Raw genomic sequence first — 25,849 nt, 5'->3', positions numbered from 1 at the left:
AATTGAATATTTAAAGCATTTTATTGAGTTAAAACAAATCTGTTTATTTAGAAATATTTTAAACATTTATATTTTAGAAATAATCTCAAAATATTTTTGACATTCTATTTTTTGAATATAATTTCTTTATAATAATATCTACTTAACACTTTAAAGTTTTAAAAAATATTTAAAGTTTATCTAGCTGTAGTTTAAAGTATATAAAATAATTTTTGATATTATCCATAATTTTTTGATAGAAATTTTGTTATATATACAACACATTTTGATTTTTTGTAACATTTATTTCAAATTATGTATAATATGATTTATGATGTATAAAATTTATTTTGATAAAATGTAATTTTGCTATATATACAACTAACATTAACTATTCTTTAATTTTAAGAGTATATAGAGAATAGTTTAAATAATGTTAAATAATGTTTTATATTATCTTTAATTTTTTGTTATCTTTAAAGTTTATATAATGTGATTTTAAGACATATAAAATATTTTTGAAAATTACTTTAAAAATTTTTTTATATACAATTTTGTAAATTAATAGACAAATTATAATTAAAATATTTGATAAATAAATCTTTAATTATATATACTGATATTTATCCTTTACATATATAGCTATAAAAAAAGAATTAATGTAAAAAATAATTTATTTTCTTTTAAATTTATTATAAATTATAAAATCTAAAAATAAAATAATATAAAATTATAATTAATTATTTTATCATGAACTTTTACATTCTCATTATTCTTTGATAAATATCTTTTCTTTTTTTTAAAGAATACAATAAATTTTCTTGTCAATTATTAAGAAGTAGAAAAAAAAATACCTTTGATTTGCAACTAAAAATTGAAAATTTATATTTTAAATATTTATGTTGATATTAGTGTTGAATAAAAGCTTTAAAACTTTGATTATCTAAAGAGAAAAAAAAATTCTTTCAAAAAATAACATTTATATATTTACAAATAAGACTTTTTGTAACATATTTTTATGTTGATATCTTTCTTTGAATATTTTTTATTTTATATCTCAAGAATAGAACGTCTGTTTTCAGTGAAGATTATCTTATTCTAAAGTGAATAAAATGCTGCATTAATTGTCTTTCTATTGTTATGTTTAAATAATTACGTTTTAAAAAGTTATTACCAAAAGAATAAAAAGACACAAAATTAATAAAAATGTTAAAACAATTTTTTACACTTTTCTAAGGATATCTGGAGAACAGAAAATGATATAGATATGGCATAACAGTCAAAATGTAGAGAAAAAAAAATCTCCTAAAGTTTTTTTTATTATTTTTCATATAAATGTTTTTTTTTAATTATAGAGTTTTATAAAGTTTTGAATTTTTTACCTAAATTTAAATTATCAAATATCTCTTTAATATTCATCTTTTTTGAAAAAATATGACCAAAAACGTTTTCTCCGATTTTTTTTTACCTTAATGTCAAATTTGGCTAAAGAAACTATTGAAATTGTAATGTTACAGCAAATAAAACATTTGCAGTTTTTGCTGTAATATTAATATAAAGACGCAATTTTTTCAAAAAGTTATTGAATTTCTTCTAATTAGCGCATTTTTTCAATTTAGGAAAAGTTAAAAAATATCAAAAATTCTAAAAAAATTTTTCTTACTCAATTCTCGTCTATATATATTTACAATATAAAAATATTTAAAATTTGAAACTTTTATTAGATTTATACTTTTATATTACAAAATAGTCACATTAATGGTAAACGTAAATAAATCTTAAAGACAACATTTTTGATAAGAAATTTAAAGCAACTATTTTAAAAATCTTTTTTATTGTATAAATGCTTATTCTTTTTATCTAGGATGAAAGTGTAAAGAGAGGAGGTAAATGGATATTGTGATTGAAATATTAAATTTTGAAAATTATTTTAATATATATTCAATTCATTTTTAACATTACTAAAAATAAATTATATTTTTTTTATTAACAAAAGTAAAACATTTGAATAAATCAAACTTTTATTTCTATCAATATTTATTATAATACAATAATTTTTAGATGTTAAAAAAGTAGGAAAAGAAAATTATCAATTTATAATGTTATCTTTAATTTATTCAAGGTTATATATAGTTATTATTAATAAAATTTAATAATATTTTTATAATAATAAAAAATTATAAATTTCTTTTTAATAAAATAGAGTCATTATCAAAAAATATTTTAAAAAGTAATTCTTTTTATTATAACTAAAATACTACTACTTTGATATATAGAAAGGTCACACAATTTAAAAAATTGCCAATACAGAAAAGTCTTATTTATTATTTGAAATGATTAATAGTATACTTTTGGCGTGAATAAAGATGAAAAACATAACTTATGAATACACTATATTGGCCACATCTCCTTTTCGTAGAATATTAACAGTTCTCGAATAAGACACTTTTTATTTTAAATGATAATGCAATGATTGATAAATCCTAAAACTTTTCACAAACACATATGTTTTTGTTTATTTAAAATATTTTAATCATTTTTAGCTTAAAAGTTTAGTGATAATTATAATAATACGACCTGTTACAAAACCACAATGACACTAACAATATTCTAAACATTCTAATTAATAAGCTATTTCGAAAATCGTAAATTTTTAATGACAGGAAATTACCATTTATATGAACATCTGTTCTTAATGCATAAACTTTATCATATTAAAATAGTAAAAAGTTTTAAAATATAAAAAAAACAGAAAAATATTAAAATAAACAAAATAAATTGTCAATATATTTGTCAAAATAATATTTACCCCAATCACTAATTATTATTTATATATTTTTTTAAATTTTAAATTATTCATTTTATAAAATAAAATAATAAAACCATTTAAAACAATTGAAACTTTTAAATTATTTTACAACTAAAAACATAATTAATTATTTTTATAACTGATACATTGCATATCTTTTAAAATATTTTTATGCTTAATTTAACTTTATGGTAATTAAAAATTGTAGAGAATAAAAATAAATTATTTAAAGAAATAATGTAAATATTTATTAAAAAATGAAGCATATTGAACAAAAAATTACCCTTAGAGATTTTCAATAGTTAAATTATCAAAAACAATACCCGGTTTTGTTGTATTTCTCTTCCTCCCACTTTTCTTCATATTTAGACTTTTGTCATTCATTCCTGAATACAAAATAAGCAAATATGTATACTTTTTATTTTCATATATTATAAATTCTCCTGTATAATTGTGATATTTAAAAAAAAAAATAAAAACTAAATGTATTTTTTTATTTGTTTAACAAATTTCAAAAAACATTGATTGTTTATTAAATCTCCTTTGGTTTTTGTAAATCATTTTAAAATTAGAAAATTTACTATTTTTTTATCAAAGAAGTACTCGTTTTTTCCAAATAATTATGATATTTTTTAGCACTGTTTCCTTTATAAATATAAATTTTGCAAGAAAATTAAATTATTCAAAAAAATTAAAAAAAAAACTTATTTATTAAGTTTTATTTCAGAATTTAGAATCTCTATAACTGTTATATCTGGAAAACTTTTTGCAATTGATTCAGAAATAAAATATCAACGTAAGTTATAAATAATAATCTTAATATCGTTATGCTTAAAAAAGTTATTATGATTTTATTTTATGAAGCCTATTTTTTTAATAATAAAATATAAATTATTTTTAAAAAATCCTATTTTTTGAATTCTCATGAATATCTATAAAATTTGAATTATTTTTTGAATCATTTATATCATGTGTTTAAAATTCTTCTATATATTTTTAAAAAATGAAATTTTTAGTATCTTCATTGTAAACTAATTTATTAATTACTTTTATTTTCAAAAATAAAACCGTAAACACGTGATATAAATTATACACAAACTGTTAACTATCCGTATCTTGTGACTCTAAACTAAGAGGTTTAATATTTAGTGCTTTACAGATAAAGAAGTATGTTGCTTCTGTGCTTTTTTGAACAGCCTCTGCTGTTCTGAATCCATGTCCCTCATCAGGGAAAATAATAAGATCTGTCATAACATTATTTGACTTAACAGTTTCATAACATTGAAATGTTTGTTTTGGTGAAACAATATTATCTCTTAATCCATGCATGAAAAGAATTGGTGTGGTTAGTCTTCCAATATGATTAATAGGTGATCTTTCATAATAAACATTTTTTCCACTTGGCCAAGGAGCAATTAATTGGTCATTGTAAAGTGCTTCAAATTTATGAGTCTCTTCATTTAGTGCCATTAGATCAGCTACACCATAAACTGAAACTGCAGCACTAAATGGCGGAGGTACAGTTGGATGAAGAAGTACAGACAAAACAAGATAACCGCCAGCAGATGATCCATAAATTGCTAATTTATTAGGATCTACAAGTTTTTTTGAAATAAGATGTTTTGCTCCATTAATCATGTCATCTCTGTCAACTATTCCCCAATTGAATTTAAGTTTATCTCTAAACATTCGCCCAAGTCCAGTTGAACCACGATAATTAATATCAAAAACACTAAAACCTCTACTAGTATAAAATTGTTTCTTAAAATCTAAGTTATTATAAGCTTGTCCAGTAGGACCTCCATGAGCTAGAAATATAACAGGAGGTAAAGTGTTTTCAGGAGCTTTAAATTCTGGATTATATGGAGGATAAAAATATCCACTAACTATAGTATCATCAGAAATAAAAGATATTTCTTCAGGAACGGAAATTGGAATATTTTCCAATTTTTCTGAAGGAAATGATTCACGAACAACATTAATAGTTCCATCAAAAATATTAATTCCAATAACTGCATATTGACATCTTGGACCAGATGCTATACAATATAATATATTTGAATCAGATGATCCAAAAGCTAAAGATGAAAAATTTGTATATCCGTTAACAGGAATGTTTTTTGGAAAATCATGTTTCCCATATTTAGAAAATTTATTAATTTTTAAATTTTCTTTTTCAACATAAACGATAGTATTTTCTTTACTTGATACAGCAAATACACGTTCACTTCCTAATTGCCACAATGGGACACCAACATCATTTGATGCATTTGTAAGATTTTCTTTCATTTCAAGAGAAAAGGTATCCTTATTTAACAAATATTTGTATACATTCCATTTATCTTCACTGTCATCAATAGCAAAAAAATAAACATTATTATCAATAGCTATATCTGGCCATCCAACTGCAGCATAACTTCTATCATTATGTTCTACTTTTATTTGTCTTATTATTTTTCCATATTCAATTTCTCCAACAACAATGGAAGAAGTATCCCATGGCATATTTGGTTTTTTCCACTCTATCCATGCAATATATTTACCACATGGACTTAATCGAGGACATGCATAAAAATCAGAACCTGAAGCTATAATATTTTCTTCAGAAGTTTCAATGTTTATAGAAACGAGTAAGTTATCTGGTTCAGTTTTTTCTTTTAAAAATTCTTCTCTTACACTGTAAATAAAAGGATGTTGATAAACATAATCAGCATGACGAACATCAATTTTATCTTTATGAAGATCCAAATTAATTATTGATTTCATATTTTTGTCTTTTGGTTTTTTTAATAAGCATATCTGTCTACCCTGTGTAATAAATACATCATTAGAATTACTTTTTGAAACATGAAATGCTCCACCACCATATTCATGAATTGCAGCAGCAACATTTGTTTGCTCATCTGTCCATTCAATTATTTTATTAATTTTAGGATTAAATTGAAATAATGCACGTCTACCTTTTGGAAAAGTTTGTTCAACCCAAAAAACAGAATCTTAAAATATTAAAATAACGAAAATTCAATTTTTTTTATTACCTTTTGATGTTTGCAATTCACAAATAGCTTTACAATTTCCTGAACTTAAAAATGATGTGTCAATAACAGAAGACCAACTGCCATATTCTTTAATTAAGGGTTGAGACGTCATACTTCTAGAAGTAAAAATTTGTTTATTTGAAATAATAAGATTTTTTAAAATACAAGCGCGTGTTTCGCACACGCTTGCCCGCAGGGCTAGGCTTAGTAAGCTATATATTTTTTTAATTATATCTATAAAATAAAGTTTTGTAAAAAAAAATTCAAACAACTTTTAAATTTTTTAAAACATATTTTTTACATTTCTTAAAAGAATATATAGAGCAGCGTTATCATTTAATTTAATTACTTATTTTTTTATAAATAGAGCTAAAAATTTTTCTTATTTATAAAATAACACAAATATGAAAATTTTTGATAAAAAAGTAAAAAAAAAAAAAAAATTAAAATTAACTGAATTCATAAAACTTCATTATTTTAAATCAAATTAATTTTAATTATTTAAAAGAATATTATTCCAGAATTGGTAAAGTGTTCATTTTAATTCTTTTTAAGATCCAATCTGATCTTACTTAATTAACAATTTTTTTGATACAAAAAAAAAACTGAAAAAAATTTTTTTTTGTTAAACATTTCACTATATATAATTAAATGTTTATATATAGTATTTATAAAATTAGTAAATATATATGGCATATAAAAATTTTAAAAAATTTCATATTAAAAATGTTAGAAAAAAAATTATTGTTATCCATAGTATATACAAAATTTTATATTTACATAAATTTTGGTAAAAGATATATATAAAAAAAAATTTTTGCAAAGTGAAATCAGTTTGCAGAAGGCTTCATATATAAAAACACAATATTTATCCTTGATCTTCATTTTAAATTGAAGCTAACAAAATTACCTCGAAAGGTATTTTTATTTTCTCAAAAAAATTTTTCTAAACGGTATTTTTTTATATTTGAAAAAAAAATCAAAAAAAAAAACCACATTTTCTCTTCGTCATATCTCAAGAACAAAACATACTTTTTGAATGAAACTTATATCATCAAAAGAGAATTAATTAATGCGTAATTAAAGTCTTATTAACAATTTTAAATTTTTTAGATTAACTAACATTTTTTCTAAATTATATACAAAAAATTTTTTTCAGTCAACTTTATATAGCAAAAGTCAATATTTTTTCATTAATTTTTATCAAATTGTAGCCCTCAAAATTTGCTCTAGACAATTTTTTTTAATAAACACAAAATTTTTAAATTTTTAAAAATCTTTTTTTTGGCTATATCTTTGGAGCTAATAAATATTTTTTTATTGAGACTAATTTTATTTGAAAAGCCTTCAAAAATTACATAATATTTCTACTCATCATCTTATTATAAAAGTTACTTTATGAAAAGTTATGGCTAATTAAAAATTTTTTTATTAAAAAAATTCATTTTTTGATTTATCTTAAGAACGAATAAAGGTACAGAAACCTAATATTACTTAACATATATAGCTTCAAATCCACCAAGAGGTTTTTTCTCTTTTTTGTTAAATTTTAAGCCCAACTTCAGAAGCTTATATCTTGCTTCAAAATTATTTTTTTGAACATGTTAATAAAAAAACGGTTTCTCCGAACTTTCTTTACCTATACATAAAGTATTATCTCAAAATCACTTGAAACTACAATTTTGCAGTAAATATTATTGATACTACTTTTTATATTATGCTGCAATATCTCAAAAAAAAGATTTTTTTTGAAAAAATGAATGTACTTATCGTTTGTCAGTGTGTTTTTTTACATAAGAAAATTTTATTAAAAATTTAATTTTAGAAATATTTTTTTGAAAGTCATTTCTCTACTATATATATAGAAAATAATATTATTTCCTTTAATAACTTTCTTTTATAATGTATCAAAAGATTATTACTTTCTTAACATTTTAAATATATTAATTTTTTGATCAATTAAATACATAACAAAAATATGTGTACAATAAATAATTTTAATAAATATCTTTAATAATATTTTTATTATTATCATTCCATTTTTTCTTAAAAATTTATAACATCCACTAAGCTTATTACATATATATTATTTAGTCATAAATTTATTGTAATATCAGTCATCTTATATTCAAATTTTTACAACAATACGTTCATTAATATAATTTCATCAAATTTAAATATTAATATTATATTATGATTATTTTTTGTTAATAATTTGAAATAATTGAATGTAGCATTCAAATTTTTATCTTTAAAATAGTAATTTATAATGTCGTATTTTTAATCAAAAAATAAATTACGATGTTGCTGTTTTTACATCACTTTACAATTCTATGGTTACTGCTTCAAATTATTACTTACTGCAAAGGAACTATTCACGGATCTTTATTTCTTTCCGTTTCTAGAAATATCACTAAAAGTACCTTTCCTGTTGCTATAAAACTTGAAGAGATATCAGATGTAATACTTGTGAAATGTCCAGGAAAATATTACAAGCACTCGAATGCTAGAGATAATTTTGCCTTAATTGACTCTTTATGGTCGCCAAATTCTACAAGTAGTATTGAAAAACCAATCTATGTTTGGACAACACTGTCGCATAGAGCATCTGGATATAGTATAGTCACTTGTGGGGAACTTGGTATAAGACGTTTTGACAATAGTTTAATCACCTATGATTGGAGTTACCAATTCAATTGGCTGTCTAAACCAAAACCATTTGAAATAGCAAAAAGAGAGAAAATATCAAAGACACTCCCTTTATCTAATAATTGTAATGACAATCCAGCTAAAGTTGTCAAATTCACCAGAGATAAACAAGGAAATATGAAACGTCTAAATATAAATAATGCTGATTTAAAGGAAGCAGATGAAATACCTCATGTCAATAAATTATATTACTTTTTTGTTGTACCAGAAGAAAATTCTACTCTGGTACATGTACCTCCTTGTGAAATTGTTAAGAGCAGTTAATGAAAAACCAGAAATAAAAATTAATGGTCAAGAACATCCAGTATCTCCAAATAACAATAAAATTCATGTTATTAAGCGAGAAAGCATGACAAAAGTATTCAACATAAAACTTCACTTGATGTCTTCAGATACTCCTGATTTCTATAAAGGTGAAAAAATTTTAATCAAAGAAATGAGATACACAGAATCAAGTATTAAAGATATGCCAAATACTGATGAAATGATAATAGACAGCTTTACTCTACATCAATTTAAGATACTGAAGTTCACCTACAATTATCCTGCACTTGAAAATGATAAAGTTATAGAAAAAATATATTATTTTGGACCAATGAAAGATGATTATAACTTTCCAAATCAGGACATATTATATCTGGCAAATGAAACGTCTATTAAACCAAATTGTACCATTAATGGAATCACATATGGATATTTTAATTCAATTATATATGAAAATGAAACTATTAAATTAAATGAATTTATTAATAATAAAAAGAATAATTTTGAACGTTCTGGAGATTATATTATTTTAAAAAATAATAAAACCAACATGATATCTTTAATGTGCCGTTATATTACTCTTACTGGAAGTGTTACTTTAACTCAAACATTTATTAAAGGAAAAAAAGTATTTATGGGAAAAAATAAAAAAGGAGAAGATATATATAAAATTTTATCACAAACTGATGCATCAGAATATGAAAAAAAAATGGCTGATAAAAAAAAAGAAATGGAATCTATGAAAAAATCTTTTATTGATAAATTAATTGATTATATTGGTATTGGTGGTACATATGGTCTTATTGGTGGTATATGTCTATTTATTATTATTATTATAATAATTATTATTATATTATGTTATTTCAAATCAATTAAACCACGTCTTATCAGAAAAAAAATTCAAAAAACATATCCTAATATATTTGAATTATGGAATGATATATCACAACAAAAATTAGAAAAATATTCACAAATTGGTGTTAAAAGAGATTATGTTGCTGATTGTGAACGAGGCCATGATTACAAAAAAACATGTGAAGGTTTTGAAGAAATATTTATTGATACAACATCTTTATTTGATAAATATTTAGTCAATTGTTATAAAAATATTAATGGAACAATAACTGCCTATTATATTGATAAAATATCACCACAAAAAAAATATATCATTTCTGATGGACCATCAAATAATAATATTAATTATTTTTGGGAATTATTGTATCGTGAAAATGTTAAAGTTATTGTGGCATTTATTGATATTGAAGATGACAATGTAAATTATTGGCCAAAAAAATCTTCACAAAAATATGGTAATATTAATGTTGAATTTATTAAAAATTTGTCTGCTAATGATATTTCACATTTATCTATTTATCATTTTCAAATGACTGTTGATGTTGGTAAACCTAAAGAAATAACATTATTTCATATTAATAATTGGAAAGAACATGAAATACCTAAAACTGATTTATATATTACAAAATTATATGATGTTATTTCTTCATATTCAGGCAATAATATTACACTTATTCATTCATCAAAACAGCCTGATTCACGTTCATATATTTACCTATACTTTTCTTGTGTCTATGAAGTTATGAAAGAAAAAAAGAATATATCTAATCCTATGGAAATTATTAAAGATATTCGTGAAAATTTTTATGGTGGTAGTATTTCTGCTATTGAATATGCATTTATTATCAAGTCACTTATATCATATTTTATGGAAAAAAATATGCTTCTTGATTTAATTAACCATCGTTTAGAATTTAATGAGCAATATAAAAAATATAAATACAAGTATGATTCACGTAATATTTATAAGGATGAAAAAGTTAAATATTTTATCAGATTTGTTAATATGATTGATCGCGGAAAATTAAGATATCTCTATGATAAATTTATCATAACAAAAAAAGTTGATAAAAAATATATTACCAAAAAATGTTCCCGTTTTTATGCTATACTTCAAACTCCTAATAAAACCAAAATACGTCATCCAGAATTACCATGTTATGATAAGCATTCAATAAATATTGGAGAAAAAGATTCTACTAATGTTGAAGGATTTATTCATGCTAATGAAATGATTTATAAATATGGTAATGGTAAAGAAAGAAAAATTATCATGTGTCAGGTATGCTTATATTTATTTTTAAACTTTTATTTATTTCTTTTTTTTCTAGGCACTTGTAAGAGAAACTGTTGATGATACATTTGATATGTTTTATAGATATCGTGTTAAAGTTGTTGTTTTACTTGTAAGTAAAGAAGAAATTGATGTTTTAGATAAATGTCATTTCAAATCATATCCTGATATTAATAAATTTGTCCAATCACTTAATTATATTCTTATAAATAGAACTAGTATTATTGATAAAAATAGTTGCTTCTATGAACATGATTGTGAACTCCAACATATAGCCACAAAAAAAACATTACTATTGAAATTAATTCAATATATGGATTGGCCTAATAAAAGTAAATTTTAACATTTAATTATTTTTTATTATTATATATTTTGTTAGATATACCTGTTGATAGAAAAACATTATATGGATTATATAAAAGAGCTGTTGAATTATGTAAAAATGATTATTTGGTAATACAGTGTAGTTCAGGTGTTGGAAAATCTGGTACACTTGCAATGATCATCCACATGATTGATACAATCGACAAGGAAAACCCATTTGATCTCTTCAAAAGTTTGGACTTTATAAGAGAACATCGTTATAAAGGAGTCCAAACTATAAGTCAATTTTTCCTGGCTTTATGTATTCTTTATCAACATTTTAAAGATGAAATTAAATTTGTTGATGGAAAATTATATGATTAATTTATGGAATTGGCACAAATTGTCTTTGATGGAGAAAAATTAAGTTAATGCTAAAATTTATTTTTTTACTACTTCTTTTTATATATTATATAAATATAATTATTTGTTTTGTCATGCGAATATATAATAATAAATTTTATAATAACACATTTTTTCTATTTTAAATACATTTTTATTTACAATAATTATAATAACTTTAAAAGAAAACAACTTCTTTATTTAAAATAAATATTTTAAAAAAAAAAGTAACAATACTCTATATACAAAGTTATGATATAAAATTAAATATAGATTTATTTTTTTTATCATTATGATATTATTATATTTCTTTTCAATATATAATAAAATTTTAATTATCATATTTATATGATATCATAATAGATATAGTATATACAAAAATAAATCACACTTTTTTTTAGTTATTTTTTATTAGTATTAATTTTAAAAATTAACTTTTTATATTAATTAATTAGAAATTATAACTCATATCAAATGCTATTTATCTTAAAAATATTTTTTTTTGCAATATTAGTGGGTAAATTTCAATTTACACTATTAGCTTATTATATTAAAGTAAAAAATAAATATATTTTAAAATAAAGGTATAGAAAGTCAATCAGTTAAAATGTCTTACACTTATTATTTTTTTAAAATACACCAATATTTCGTTTAATCTTCAAAATGAATTTTTAATTAGAAGCCATCTTATTATGTAATATTGCAATTAACAAAAATAATAATTATAATTACATTAAAGGATAACTTTTTTTTCTATTGTCAGTCATAATAAAGTTATATAGATATTATTTCTTCTAAATATTTTATGGTTTTAACAGTTTATTATGATAGTGATTCTACTGAATCTATTGAACAAAAACATTTAAAAGAAAAGAAAGATAATTTTGAAAATTTTGTTGATAAAATTTGAAAATTACTGATAAATCACTATTGACAGAAATTTTATTTAATGTTTATATTTCTTATAATTAAACAAGATAATTACATTGTTAATAAACTTTCTTTACTTCTGAAAATTATACAATACTTAAAACTTATATGTAATCTTTTTGTTAAATTTAACCTATTCTTAATCAAAGATATAATTGTTTATGACAAACATAATTTATTCATGTACATTAAATCATGTAAAAACATTCTACAATTTATTCCAAGTTGAAGCTTATTCTTTCTAACGATAATATTTATATTTGTTTATTTGTAAACAAGTTTTTGTAAATTTGATCTTTGTTGAAGCATTCTTGCAATTCAAATAAAATATTTTTTAATTCAGGAATCATTTATATTTAAAATCACATATCTTACATTAATTAATTTTTGAATCAATTATTTATTTTGAATCTAAAAAGAATTATTTTACTTATGACATGATTTTTAAGATATCTAACAAATTTTTAAGTTTAAAAAAAAGGAATCTTTACATAAAGATAAAAACTTTAACTTTTGATCATCTTAGATTGCTTTTATACAAACAAAAAAAATAGTTCAAGTTATTATCAAAAAACAATATAACATTACATTTGAGTGATATCTTTTTTATATTTACTCATACATATATAAGAATTACTCATTACAATATAATGATGATTATTAATTTGTACCAAAAAAATCTTAGAAGTTAAAAATGGTGTTCTATCATTCTATGTATTATAAATATTTTATACTAGATACATGTACAACTTTACAATAATTTTATTTTTTTTTTTTTATCATTATTTTATTGCTTTGAAAAAAAACCTTATTAGATCAAACATTACTTTTACTTTAAATTTTATATTTAATTGAATCCCTATTACAATAAAAAAATACAAAATAACAAAAATATAAATTTTCACCCATAAATTTAAAACAATTCAACTTTTTCCTTATTATTGAAACTTTTTTTTTTTATTAACTTTTAAATAAAACAAAAACGATTATTAACATATTAAAAAATAACATAATACTTTAAATCTTATTTTATTTTAAACAAAAATTTATTAATTTTTTTTTTAATATTTAAAATTTATATTATGAATCCTATATCCTATTTATATAGAAGAAAAATGACTTTCAAAAAAATAAATTTGAAAATAAATTTTTTAATATTAGTTTCTAACGTAAAAAAACACGCTGATAACAATAAGTATATTAATTTTTTCAAAAAATTATTTTTTCACTAAGATATTATAGCATAAAGAAAAAAAAGTAACATCAATAATATTTGTTGCAAAATTGTTGTTTTAAGTGATTTTGAAGTGACAATTAATGAATAGGTAAAGGAAGTTCGGAGAAACCGTTTTTCAAATTAACATGTTCAAAAAAATAATTTTGAAACAAGATATATGCTTTTGAAGTTGGGCTAAAAATTTTCTAAATTTTTTTAATTTTTAATGTTCTATAACTTTTTTAAAATTAGTTTATCAAAAAAGAAAAAAAAGTTCTTTTGGAGAATTTGAAACTCTATATTTTAATTATTATTAGGTTTATGTAACTTTATTTGTTCTTAAGATAATCAAAAAAATTTTTAATTAGCCATAACTTTTTATAAGTAATTTTTTTAATAAGATTATAGAGTGAAAAATTATGTGATTTTTGAAGACCTTTCAGATAAAATTAGTTTTATCAAAAAATATTTATTGGCTCCAAAGATATGGCTAAAAAGAAAATTTTTAAAAATTTGAAAAATTTCGTGCTTAATTTAAAAAAAATTATTAAAAATTAAGTTTTTGAAGAAAAAAAATTGTCTAGACCAAATTTTGAGGGCTACAATTTGATAAAAACTTTATGAAAAAATATTGACTTTTGCTATATAAAGCTGATTAAAATACAAAAATTTTTGAAAACTGTTAGTTAAACTAAAAATTTTAAATTTGTTAAGAAGACTTTAATTACGCATTAATTAATTTTCTTTTGATTAAAATAAGTCCCATCCAAAAATATTGTTTCGTTCTTGAGATATGACGAAATGAAAATGTGGTGTTTTTTGTGATTTTTTTAATTTTTTTTTTCAAACGTGAAAAATAACGTTTAAACTAAATTTTTCGAGGTAAATAAAAATTATTTTTGGGTTAATTTTGTTAGCTTCAATTTAAGATGATAATAAAAAAAAATAATGTGATTTGATATAAGAAACTCACTTCAGACTGATTGCATTTTTACAAAAAAAATTTTTTTGATACGTTTTACCAAATTTTACATATGTTATATATATACAAATATGTAAATTTTATATACTATATATATGAATATTTTTTTTTGTAACATTTTTAATTATAAAATATTTTAAAAAATTTATATACATTATATGTGTATGTTATAATTTTAATATATCATATATATTTATTAGTTTTATATATACTATATATTAACATTAGCTTATATATAATGTAATATTTAACAAAAAAAATTTTTTTCAGTTTTTTTTTGATATAAAAAACTATTAATTAGTCTTAACTTTTTAAAGAGTACATTTCTTGATGTGATAATAAAGTGGAAATTTATGTAGCTTTTTAAGATTTTTCAGTAAAATTTAGTTTGGCTTGTAACTAATTTACGGCTTTTAAGATATGCTCAAAAAAAACTTTAAAATTTAAAAAAAAATATTTATTATTACTATATTGAAAAATAATTTTTTTTATCTATGAATACACAAAATTTTGTAAAAAATAATAAAAATAAATGTATTAAATTTAATTATTCACAATATATATTTTTAGTACAATACTCTACAATTTTTAAATATTAAATATAATTAATTTGGTTTTATATTTTGTAATGCTTAAAAAAATACTCATTAAAAAAATTTAAAAAATGATATAATTAATATTAGGTTGTCCCATATGAAATGTTGTTTTTTTAATGCGCGACGTTTACAGCTAGTTTTAATTAATAACTAGCTATGTTTTAAAAATTCTAAAATATTTGCTAGATTTCTATGAATCTCCTCTACATAATGATATAAAGATTATGCCAAAATATAAAGTTTAATTATTTTTAATTTAGTTTTTTACAAAGCCTTCTAAACGTCGATTTCCTAACATTTTCCTTTTTGAAGTTAAAAAAAGGACAAATGAAGCAAAAATAGAAAAAATTTTTGATAATGTTTTTGAGGTGAATCTTGTCAATGCTTCTACCAAAGAAAATTTTTTATAAAGATTCAGGGTGGGAAAAAAGAAGCTTAAGAATGCGCAGCATGGAGAAAAATTTCATTCTTTGATAAAAGCGTCATGAAGAACGATTTTAAAGCATATTTTTTTACAAATTGTCAGAAGGACATCTGAAGCTTCAGATGTTTCAAAATCTAAAGTTTCTAACCATTTGTAGCTAAATAGATACTCAAAAAAGAAAGGTCAAAGGTTATTGCCAGGGTTGAACATAAAGCAAGCAATTCATCGTATTGATGTCTGTTTTTTATCAACTTTTGAGAGTAAAAATGACTCATTTTTTAAATGAAACATAACCTATGAAAAGAATTGGATTCTAAGCAGCAATAGTATCCATTTTTTATTATAGTTTCATAAAAATTTTGTCTTAAAAACTACAATAAATCTTAAAACAGGAATATGGTAGTATTTTAAAAAAAATTGTGCACTGGAGATCTATGAAACCTAGTAAAACTTGTTGAAACTATGAAAACTGAATCCAATTGTGCACAATTTAAAAAAATGTTAATAAAAATAGCTCTAGGACAAATCTTTTTAGCAAAAATAAAAAGCTAATTAATTTTTATAAAAAATTCTCTTTCATAGATTTCGGAAACCATGCTTCAAAAACTGAAGGATTCAAAATAAAAAATTCTTCTTTTGCCCAAAATATATCCCTAACCTTGCCCTCACTTACCCTCATTTTTTTTAAAATTTGAATCATTCTTAAAGAAGAAATTCTTCAAAAACGATAAGCCATTAGAATCTGCCCTTGAAGCTTCTATCGCTTCTAGTTTTTAAAGTTTTTATTCTAAACGCTTGAAAAGGTAGTTATACGATAGAAAACAATTTGGTGAATCTAATGACTGTTATTAGAAGAAAAAATATTAATTTTCCACTGAGTTACGCGCATTTAAAAATTTAACAAAAAAAACAACATTTCATGTGGGACAGCCTAATAGAAATTTTTTCGTAACGTATTATACTTCAAAAATTATAAAAAAAAATGAATTTTTAAAAATCTATACAAAAATTTTATTTTTTTTTAATCAAAAAATTTACCAAAATATAAAAAAAATAAAAAATATTTTAATAATAAAAAATAACAATAAAATTATCATTCTAAATGTTTTTAAAACAAAAAAAAACACAAACAAAAATATAATAATTTTATAACATTTATAGTTGTTTTATATTTTTATAAAATAAGAATAATTATAGATTTTTTTTTTCATTTGCAAAGTTTATACATATATATATTTAAAAAAATTCTTTTCTTTAAAATTGTTATATTTTTTAATTTAGTTTACCCCATCATTTAAAAAGCGTGAGTGAAACCATGAATTAAATCAAAAATAGGCGCATTATTTTCTTTATATAAATTTATTTTACTTTTTAATCAAAAAATTTATATATTTATATTATTTTACAAATAAGAAAAATTTTTACCTCTATTTAAAAAAAATAAATAATTAACTTAAATAAAAACGTTCCTCCATAAATCTTTTTTAAAAAATGTAAAAAATCTGTTTTAAAAAATTAAAAAACTATTTGAATTGTCCTCAAAAAAGTTTAATTTATTCCATTGATATAATTAAAAAAATATATAGCTTTCTAAGCCGAACCCTGCAGGCAAGCATGTGCAAAGCACGCGTTTATATCAATCAAAGAATGTTTTTGTGATTATTCTTATATAATACTTTTAACAAAAATATAAATAAGAGACAATTTAACAAGATTATTGTATAAATTTCATATATTTAAATTTTCTTATTTACAAAGTTTTATGTTCTTTAAAAAATAAATTAAATATATATTTTCAGAATTTATTATAATTTTTTGATCTTAATTTGAAAATTACATTGTAGTATTTTAAATATATGTTTCATTTATATTTTTATCACTTATATTTTATGCTTTTTTTATTCCTTAATATTTTATTGCTTTTATTATTATCATTGTTTAAACTTTTGTTATTTTTAATATATAAATGTAAAACTAAAAATTTATTAAAATTAGGTTATGAAAAATTTGTTTTATTTTTGACAACATCTTACGAATGAAAAACTTTTTTAAGATGGAAATTTATCATTCCTGGACAACTTTAAAGAAATATAATAAATATTTTAATTATACATAGATGGATTGATTTTTGTGTTAATTCTATTATTGTACTTTTTCATAATTTTATCAATTTATTTATTATATTTAATGTATGTTTAAAAAGAATGTCATGGAAGCATTAATATTATTCTTTTTTCTTATAATTTAATTTTGTTTAAAAATTACAATTTTGAAATAAATACTATTTTTAACATTTTTGATATATATGAAAACGTAATTGTTGGAGAAATAACTGCATTTTTCGTTGTCAACGCAATATTTTCGTTAAAAAATTTTAAACTCAAATTTTTCTTACATATACAAAATTATATTATTTCTTATTAATAATTAATAATTGTTTGTTTTTTTACAAATGTAGATCATGCTTATTATAATCTCTATTTTTAATATTTTATTGTTTTTAAACCAGATATGTAAAAAAAATGTTATTATTTCATTTTTATAGTTATAAATTAAAACCAGTTATTATTATAATATTTATAAATATGTGGAATAAAAAAATTCTTAAGTATAATACAAATTTTATATGATTATAAATAAATATTATTTTTCTATTTTCTTTTTATTAATTTTAATTAACTTAATTAAATGTAATAATATTTTTAATAATGAAGATATTATTTATAAGGGAAAAAAAGGTTAGCCTACTTTTTAAATATTTAAAATTTCTTTTTCTTTACAGAAAACTCAATATCATTAAATATTTATTTGGCATGTAAAAATAATCCTCAATTATATATGTGCTCAAAAATAAAAAACTTTGAGGATACTTCAAAAAAATTGAATTATTTAAAAAATACCTTAATTTATTCTTCAATTAAAAAAAATAAAATGTTTAACAAAGTAAATATTGTCAACGATGATAAAGAAATGGAAATAAAACTTTCAAAAGATATTTTTAAATGTTTTCATGAAAATTTTGATAGTATATGTGGAAGAAAAAAGTGTTTTTGTTTGGATTCAAATGATTATAGTAAGAAAATATGTGAATCATGGATAAAGGAATGTTACATGAAGGAAGAAAAAAGTAATAAACGAAAAAAACAACAAAATGTACGTCAAATGGATACGAAAATAAGTGATGATGATTCAAGATCATTGAAACTTTCCACACTAAAAGAATTTTCAAATTTTATAGCTAAAGATCAAACTGATGTTCATAATGATCTTAGTGCTATGTCAAATTTTCACAAGTTTGATTCTTTAACTGATCAAACTGGAGTTCTTCATAGGGCTAGATCACGCTCACCTTGGGTAAAGCCTGGACTTTGGGAAGCAAATCCTGATAATCCACATAACCGTGATCATGCTAATAAATGGTTTTATTATCCAAAATCAGCGACAGCAGATTGGTTATCTGGTAAATATTTAATATTTTTTAACTAAGTTATATAATTGTTCTTTTAGGTCAAGTTTATTGGGGTGGACATTGGGCTGTTCCAGCTGCATCTGTAGGTGGAACAAATGGTTTTAGTGCAGTTCATTTTCCATCTGTGGGTAGCTTTCTTGATATTGCTGATGATTATGATTAAAAATTTACCTAAAATTATAATAAATAAAATTTTTATAATAATTTAAATGATGTATAATTTAATAAATAAAATATATAGTTGATTTTATATAAAAAAAATTTATCTTCATAATTTAAATTAATTTTTTTAAATAGCTCAAAATAAATGTTAAATTTTTTTTTATATTTTTATATGGTAGTTGATTAATATTTATCTAATAAATATATGCAAATATTTCTAATATCTTTAAAATAATAAAAAATAATTTTAAAATATTTCTCGTTTATTTATATTCCTGTTTTAAAATTCCAAAATGTTTGCATTGTTTTTTTTTTGGTAAATAACAATAAAATGCCTAAAAAATAAAATAAAATTTGTTATTATTCAATTAGAATGATAACAATTATTTTTTTATTGATATTTTTTTATGTTAATAAATTAAATTATTTTATCTTTGTTGTTAAAAAGAATTTATGGTATTTAGATAAATTTAATTATTTAGTCAAATTATAATAGGGTATATTTTTTGCATTGCTATGGTTTGATAATTCTGGTAAATATTAGTTATAAAAGTTAAATTATTCAAATTTTAATATCATAATTTATTATATTTGTAAATATTTTATTTAAATTCATACATGCTTTTTAAAAGTAAAAATATTTTATGTTTAATGATCTAAATCAATTATGCATTAAATTATTTTTTCTTTCTTTTTATAGTATTATTATTTATTAATTTTAGTAATGTTAAATTATTTATTCCATTTATTTTATTACTTTTAATACTACTACAACAACATTCTTATGAGTAAGCAGTGTTATAAACTAAACTTTTTAGAATATTTAATTGTTACTGTTCGCTTGATTGATACACAAGAATTTTATGTATGTTTGAATGGGTATGACTAAATATTTCATATCAATTAAATATATAATGACAAATAGATTCAGTTAAAAATATTTTGAATATAACTAAATTAGTTGATCTTTTTTTATATTTCTATTAAGACTAAAGTACAAATCAATGATATGTTTGATGATACGTTAAAATATATCTTATTTAACTAAATATTTAAATTTAAATTTCATCAGATTTTATATTTCTAGAATTTAACATTTTGTCCAATTAATTAATTATATATTAACATTTTTGACAATGAAGCAATTATTTAAAGTTGTTAAAGAAAAATATATAAATGTAATTATAACTACTATTTGTCATTTTTTTATTTCCTATATTATTTAAATAAGACGTAGAATTTTAAACTTTAACAACTAAAAATATTTAACAAATAATCTTAGACAAAAGACTATAACATAATATTATTAAATTTTGTAATTCTTATACAATCAAATGATAAGTTAAGCATACATTTACAAAAATTACAATTACAATATTATATTTAAAAAAGATATTCATTATTTTGTTCTATTATTTATATAATTTATTTTATCACCAAATAATTTAATAAAATATTATTTTTAAAATTTAATATAAAAATATATTATATTATATAAATGTTAAAAAAACTTTATAATTTTTATATAATATATTTTTTTTTCTTTTTATAATATCAAAAAAAAAAAAAAATTGAACAATTTATTTTTCTTTTATTATAATTTTGATTCACTAAATTTGTATAAATATTTAAATATTTATATAAGGTAGATAAAATATTTGGTTGGATAATAATGTGTAAATGATTTATCATTTACATTCAAAAAATTTAATGCATTAATATTTTCCCTATTTTAACTTTGTCATTTAAAATAACTTTATTTTACTATCAATGTTATTTTACTAAATTTTTATTTAACTTTAATTAATTTCTTTATGCTATTAATACTTTATTTCTTAGATAAAATTCTTTATGCAATCATTTCATTTCATGATAAATTTTTTTTTCATACTTTTAATGATTAAGACATAATATGATAGTAATAGACAATATATACATTTTTTTTTTAAAATGTTAGTATGTGATAAGAATTAAGTTTATCTTCTTAAAAAACAAATAACTTCAGTTAAATTGTAACGTCAATTGATAAATTTATTAATAAAATCAAAGTTTACGTCCAACAAAATGATATTTAAGTTTTAATACATTTGTAAATAAATAGTTGATGTATTTCAAATTGAATCATTTTAATATAACAAAATTTTAAAATAAATTTTTTTTTTTAAATATCTTTTAGTAACTATTTATATTATTTAAAGTATAACATTTTATTATTATTATAATCTCTTTTGTTGTAATCATACATCTTTTCAAATACCTAACATTTTAAATTTATATAAATATATTTTAATTTACATACTGATAACTTTTTTTTATTTAGATATGAATAGTTATAGAATAGTATACCTACCTAACAAAAAGATCAACCATTTTTTTTTCTATTATTATAAAAAAAGATAAGATGTAATTTTAAAATCTTTTTTTTTTTCTAATAATCTTAAAAATTTTAATGTATATTTTATTTTCAATAGGTTTTATAAAATATTTTTCACTATTATTTTTATTACTTTATTTTTACTTGTAATAATGACAATGAAACAAGAACAATAGTGTTAAGGTTTAACATAAATATAAAATAATATTTAACAATTATATTCTTATACAATATATTTTCTTACTATGTTATTTTAAAAACTTTTTTTTATTTACCTATTTTTACAGGAAATAAATTTTTTATATTTTAGACAATTATACATTTTACCACATAAAAATATACCAAAAAGATTAAGCATTATTTTGTACTATATATAAATTTAAAAAAAAAAAAAACTTTATATATTTACTATAATGATAAAAAAAGAAATTGATAGTTCAAAAAGACAATCACCAAAACCTCTTGTATTACCACCATATAAAAAACAATTATCATGTATTGTTGATCATGATCATCAAACTAAAATAATTAACATATTTGCAGGTAAGTCATACTAATTATTTTTTTATTTAAAAAATTATTTAAAAAAATTTTAAAATATATTTTAAAATATTTTTATTTTTTATTTAAATTTGTTAAATATATTTTAATTTTAGCTGGAGAATATTTTCTTCCACCTATTCGGGTTAATGTCTGTTTAAAAAAATATCGCTCAATAGATGTATTATTAGATGAAATTTCAACACGTATTCCAACATTACGCTTTGGGGCTAGAAAATTAGTTACTGCTGATGATAAAAAAGATATAACAAATATTGAACAACTAGTAAATGGAGGTAAATATTTGTGTTCTGACAAGAGAGATATCAAAAAAATTCCTTCATTTGATTGGGATTTATATGAAAAAAGATTAAAAAGACAACAAAATTTTAGAACTTATTTCAGTCCAACATTATTTTTTGATGATATGAATAAAAAATTAAATAAATTAAAAATTTCAAGAACATCATCGGGTCTTGGAAATCACAAAATTACAAGATCATATAGCAGTCTTGATAAAAAAAATTTTGCCAGAAATAACAGATATTATTTTAGTACACGCTTACCAACTAAAACACAATTAACAAAAGATTCAATAAATAATCATTCATTAACAAAATCAAAATCTCCACATAAAAGCAAATTAGCATTAAATAATAATTTGAATGACAAAGATATTTCAAAACATAATAAAGATAAAAATTTAGATGATGAAAAAAATGTTGAAAAAAGAGAAAATATTAATAATGAATGTATTAAAAGTATAAATGGTAAAAGTGATGGTTTATTTATTTTTAGAAGACATGATAAAAATAATAACAAATCTCAAGTAATTCATCAACTGCAAACACCATTAATCTTTTAAAAATATTTTTATTGTGGATATCCCGTGTATAGTTATATATACATAAATATATATATGCGGCAGCAATGATATGATATTTTTTTTTTGTTAATAGCAAATTAATATAATTTTAAAAAAATATATATAACAGTTTTATAAAATTTATTTTTTATTTAATTTACTTTCAAATTCTTTAGTTCATTATCAATTTTTTTTATTGTATCATCTATACCCTCATCTTGTATTTTTGTATTTTGTAATGGTTCACCTAATAATTCATCTTGTGTTTCAAATTTTGCCCATCCCATTGGTGATGATGATCCATATATTTGAAAATGTATACCACATAAAGAAAGAAGTCCTGTTAAAATATAAAAAACATATTTCCAATCATCAGGATTATTCTAAATAATTATTTATTTATTTATATATTATCTAATTAACTTACACTTTTTACTAATAAACCAATAGTAAATGGTGCTAAAACTGATGCAAATTGCGCCCAAATCCTACAATAAGATCCAACAACAGCTGTATATTTTGGGGCTATACAAACAATACTTGTATTATATCCTGGAATATATCCTGATGACATACCAACTGACATCATTATCAAAATAACTGCCATTAATTTATTTTCACAATCAAAATATGTTACTAAAAATATTAATATAGATGCACCAATTGAACCAATAAAATTAAACATTTTTGTAACATTTGTATTACTCATAATCATATTTTTTTTTAAGTAATCAGCCATTGTTGCAAAAGTAATTTTTGTTACTAATTGTACAATAAATGGTAAAGCACTCATTATACCATTTGATGTTAAATTTGCTCTTAATACAGTTTTATAATATAATGGAATGTATGTAACTAGACCAACATTAAAAAAATTTTGTGCAAAAGAATTTAATGAAGCAGCTAATACTGTACTTGATGTTATTATTTTTTTCCATGGTATTGTCTAAAATAATTATTAATTAAAAATAATAATAAATTTTTTTTTCACTTACATTATTTTTTGATATATTAACAACTCTTTTTTTATTACCATTTATAAAATTAATTTCCATTTGTGTTATTTTTTTATCTAATTCTGGTCTATCAATAACAAAAAAAAACCATATTGTACAAAAAATAGTTCCAATAATTGCATAAATATAAAATGCAGCTGGCCATCCACCTAACATTTTTATTTGACAAAGTTCTGCTGTTAAGAATAATGCAGTTATAACTGATATTTGATTACCAGTTGTTGCAATTGCTACAGCCATACTTTTTTCAAACATTGGAAACCAATCAGCAATAAGAACATTCATACATGGCACTAAAATTCCTTGTCCTGTACCCATAATAAAACGTACAACAATAACAGCATATGGACCTAAATATCTAGCTGTTAATGGTGTTAAAAATGTCCCTGCAACATTTAATACTGCTCCCCAAAATACAACATATTTTGATCCAAATTTTGTACAAAGATATGCACCAGGTATTACACTAAAAAGTCCTCCTAAGTAGAATGATGTAAATATATAACTTTGTTCCTGTCCTGACCATTCAAATTCACCTTCCTATAAAATTAATAGAAAAAAAAAATTTTATAAATGTTAAAAATAATTAAACTTTTTTTCTTCTTACATAACGTCTAACTAAACTAATGTTACTATTACCATTTTCATACATGCATTTTTTATTATATTCAGTTAAATTATATTTTTCTATTTCTTGTGACTTTGGTATATTATTTTTTATCATACAAATCATTGCCATATTAATATTACTTCGCATTAAACCTTCAATTCCTAATGCTAAAGCAAGTAATATAGCAATCCGTAACCTTCGTGAATATGGCGACCATAATAAATTAATTTTTGATGATTCCCTATCTTAAAATAATAATAATTTGAAGGTTTTATTTATTTTTTTTTTTTAAAAAAAGAAAAAAAAAAACTTACTAATTGTTACATTTGTTTTTTCCATTTTTCAATGTTATTAAATAAAAAACCTAACAATTATATAATTACAAATATATTTTTAATAAAATAATTAGAGTAAATGTTATAAAAATTTAAGTAAGATGGTATCACTAAAATTATGTTTATAAAAAAAAAAGAATATATAAGAAACTTTAAAGGACAAATCTAATAAAAGAGAACAACTGCTAAATATTAATTTTATATACATATACAATTAAAAAGCTGTAGTAAATAAAAATTAAGAAGATTGACAAAGAGATTAGTATATATATATATATATATATATATATAAAACAGATAATATATTATATTAATAAAGTATTGCCATAATATATATTTACCTATAATATTTCAAAATTAATAATTAAATATTTTAATAATAAATATAAAAAATGATTTTTTTTTTAAAAAAAAAAACATATGTGTATAAATAATAATATAAATAAAAAAATTTATATATTAATAAAAATTTTATTTAATATAAATTAACAAAATTATTTAACAAAAAAAAAAGTTTTTAAGAAAAGATTGAAGGTATTCACATTTTTATATAAATTTTGTATACTTAATATTTTAATTTTAAATAGCTTTAATCTTTACAATGTCAACGTAGACAAAATACAAAGTTTAGATAAGCATATTTTAAGTTTGCCATTTATGTTTATTGGAAAGAAGCA

General features: G+C 20.2%; 6 protein-coding genes across 6 annotated transcripts; 4 read left to right on the top strand and 2 right to left on the bottom strand.

The window, feature by feature from the left end:
- Positions 1–3,889: 3,889 nt before the first annotated feature.
- Positions 3,890–5,938, bottom strand: SRAE_X000248900 (Peptidase S9, prolyl oligopeptidase, catalytic domain and Six-bladed beta-propeller, TolB-like domain-containing protein; the record flags this gene model as incomplete). The annotated part of the gene is made up of 2 exons (XM_024645772.1): positions 3,890–5,784; positions 5,827–5,938. The coding sequence occupies 2 exons, from the start codon at positions 5,936–5,938 to the stop codon at positions 3,890–3,892; spliced, it is 2,007 nt and encodes a 668-aa protein (XP_024500022.1).
- A 2,189-nt stretch (positions 5,939–8,127) lies between these two features.
- SRAE_X000248800 (Hypothetical protein) lies at positions 8,128–8,799 on the top strand (the record flags this gene model as incomplete). The annotated part of the gene is made up of 1 exon (XM_024645771.1): positions 8,128–8,799. One exon carries the CDS (start codon positions 8,128–8,130, stop codon positions 8,797–8,799), a length of 672 nt encoding a protein of 223 aa, XP_024500021.1.
- A 118-nt stretch (positions 8,800–8,917) lies between these two features.
- Positions 8,918–11,635, top strand: SRAE_X000248700 (Protein-tyrosine phosphatase,receptor/non-receptor type domain and Protein-tyrosine/Dual specificity phosphatase domain and Protein-tyrosine phosphatase, catalytic domain-containing protein; the record flags this gene model as incomplete). The annotated part of the gene is made up of 3 exons (XM_024645770.1): positions 8,918–10,936; positions 10,986–11,280; positions 11,328–11,635. The coding sequence occupies 3 exons, from the start codon at positions 8,918–8,920 to the stop codon at positions 11,633–11,635; spliced, it is 2,622 nt and encodes an 873-aa protein (XP_024500020.1).
- Positions 11,636–18,427: 6,792 nt separating this feature from the next.
- On the top strand, positions 18,428–19,433 carry SRAE_X000248600 (Hypothetical protein; the record flags this gene model as incomplete). The annotated part of the gene is made up of 3 exons (XM_024645769.1): positions 18,428–18,539; positions 18,584–19,261; positions 19,309–19,433. The coding sequence occupies 3 exons, from the start codon at positions 18,428–18,430 to the stop codon at positions 19,431–19,433; spliced, it is 915 nt and encodes a 304-aa protein (XP_024500019.1).
- A 2,786-nt stretch (positions 19,434–22,219) lies between these two features.
- SRAE_X000248500 (Doublecortin domain-containing protein) lies at positions 22,220–23,211 on the top strand (the record flags this gene model as incomplete). Its single annotated transcript, XM_024645768.1, has 2 exons — positions 22,220–22,349; positions 22,463–23,211. The coding sequence occupies 2 exons, from the start codon at positions 22,220–22,222 to the stop codon at positions 23,209–23,211; spliced, it is 879 nt and encodes a 292-aa protein (XP_024500018.1).
- Positions 23,212–23,363: 152 nt separating this feature from the next.
- Positions 23,364–25,176, bottom strand: SRAE_X000248400 (Sialin; the record flags this gene model as incomplete). The annotated part of the gene is made up of 6 exons (XM_024645767.1): positions 23,364–23,594; positions 23,639–23,736; positions 23,788–24,157; positions 24,207–24,767; positions 24,835–25,082; positions 25,152–25,176. 6 exons carry the CDS (start codon positions 25,174–25,176, stop codon positions 23,364–23,366), a joined length of 1,533 nt encoding a protein of 510 aa, XP_024500017.1.
- Positions 25,177–25,849: the final 673 nt, after the last annotated feature.

The sequence above is a fragment of the Strongyloides ratti genome, scaffold srae_chrx_scaffold0000008, assembly GCF_001040885.1.
Source record: "Strongyloides ratti genome assembly S_ratti_ED321, scaffold srae_chrx_scaffold0000008".
In the NCBI taxonomy this organism is placed as follows: domain Eukaryota; kingdom Metazoa; phylum Nematoda; class Chromadorea; order Rhabditida; family Strongyloididae; genus Strongyloides; species Strongyloides ratti.
The sequence above is the reverse complement of the archived record's forward strand: the minus strand, read 5'-3'. Positions and strand labels throughout refer to the sequence as shown.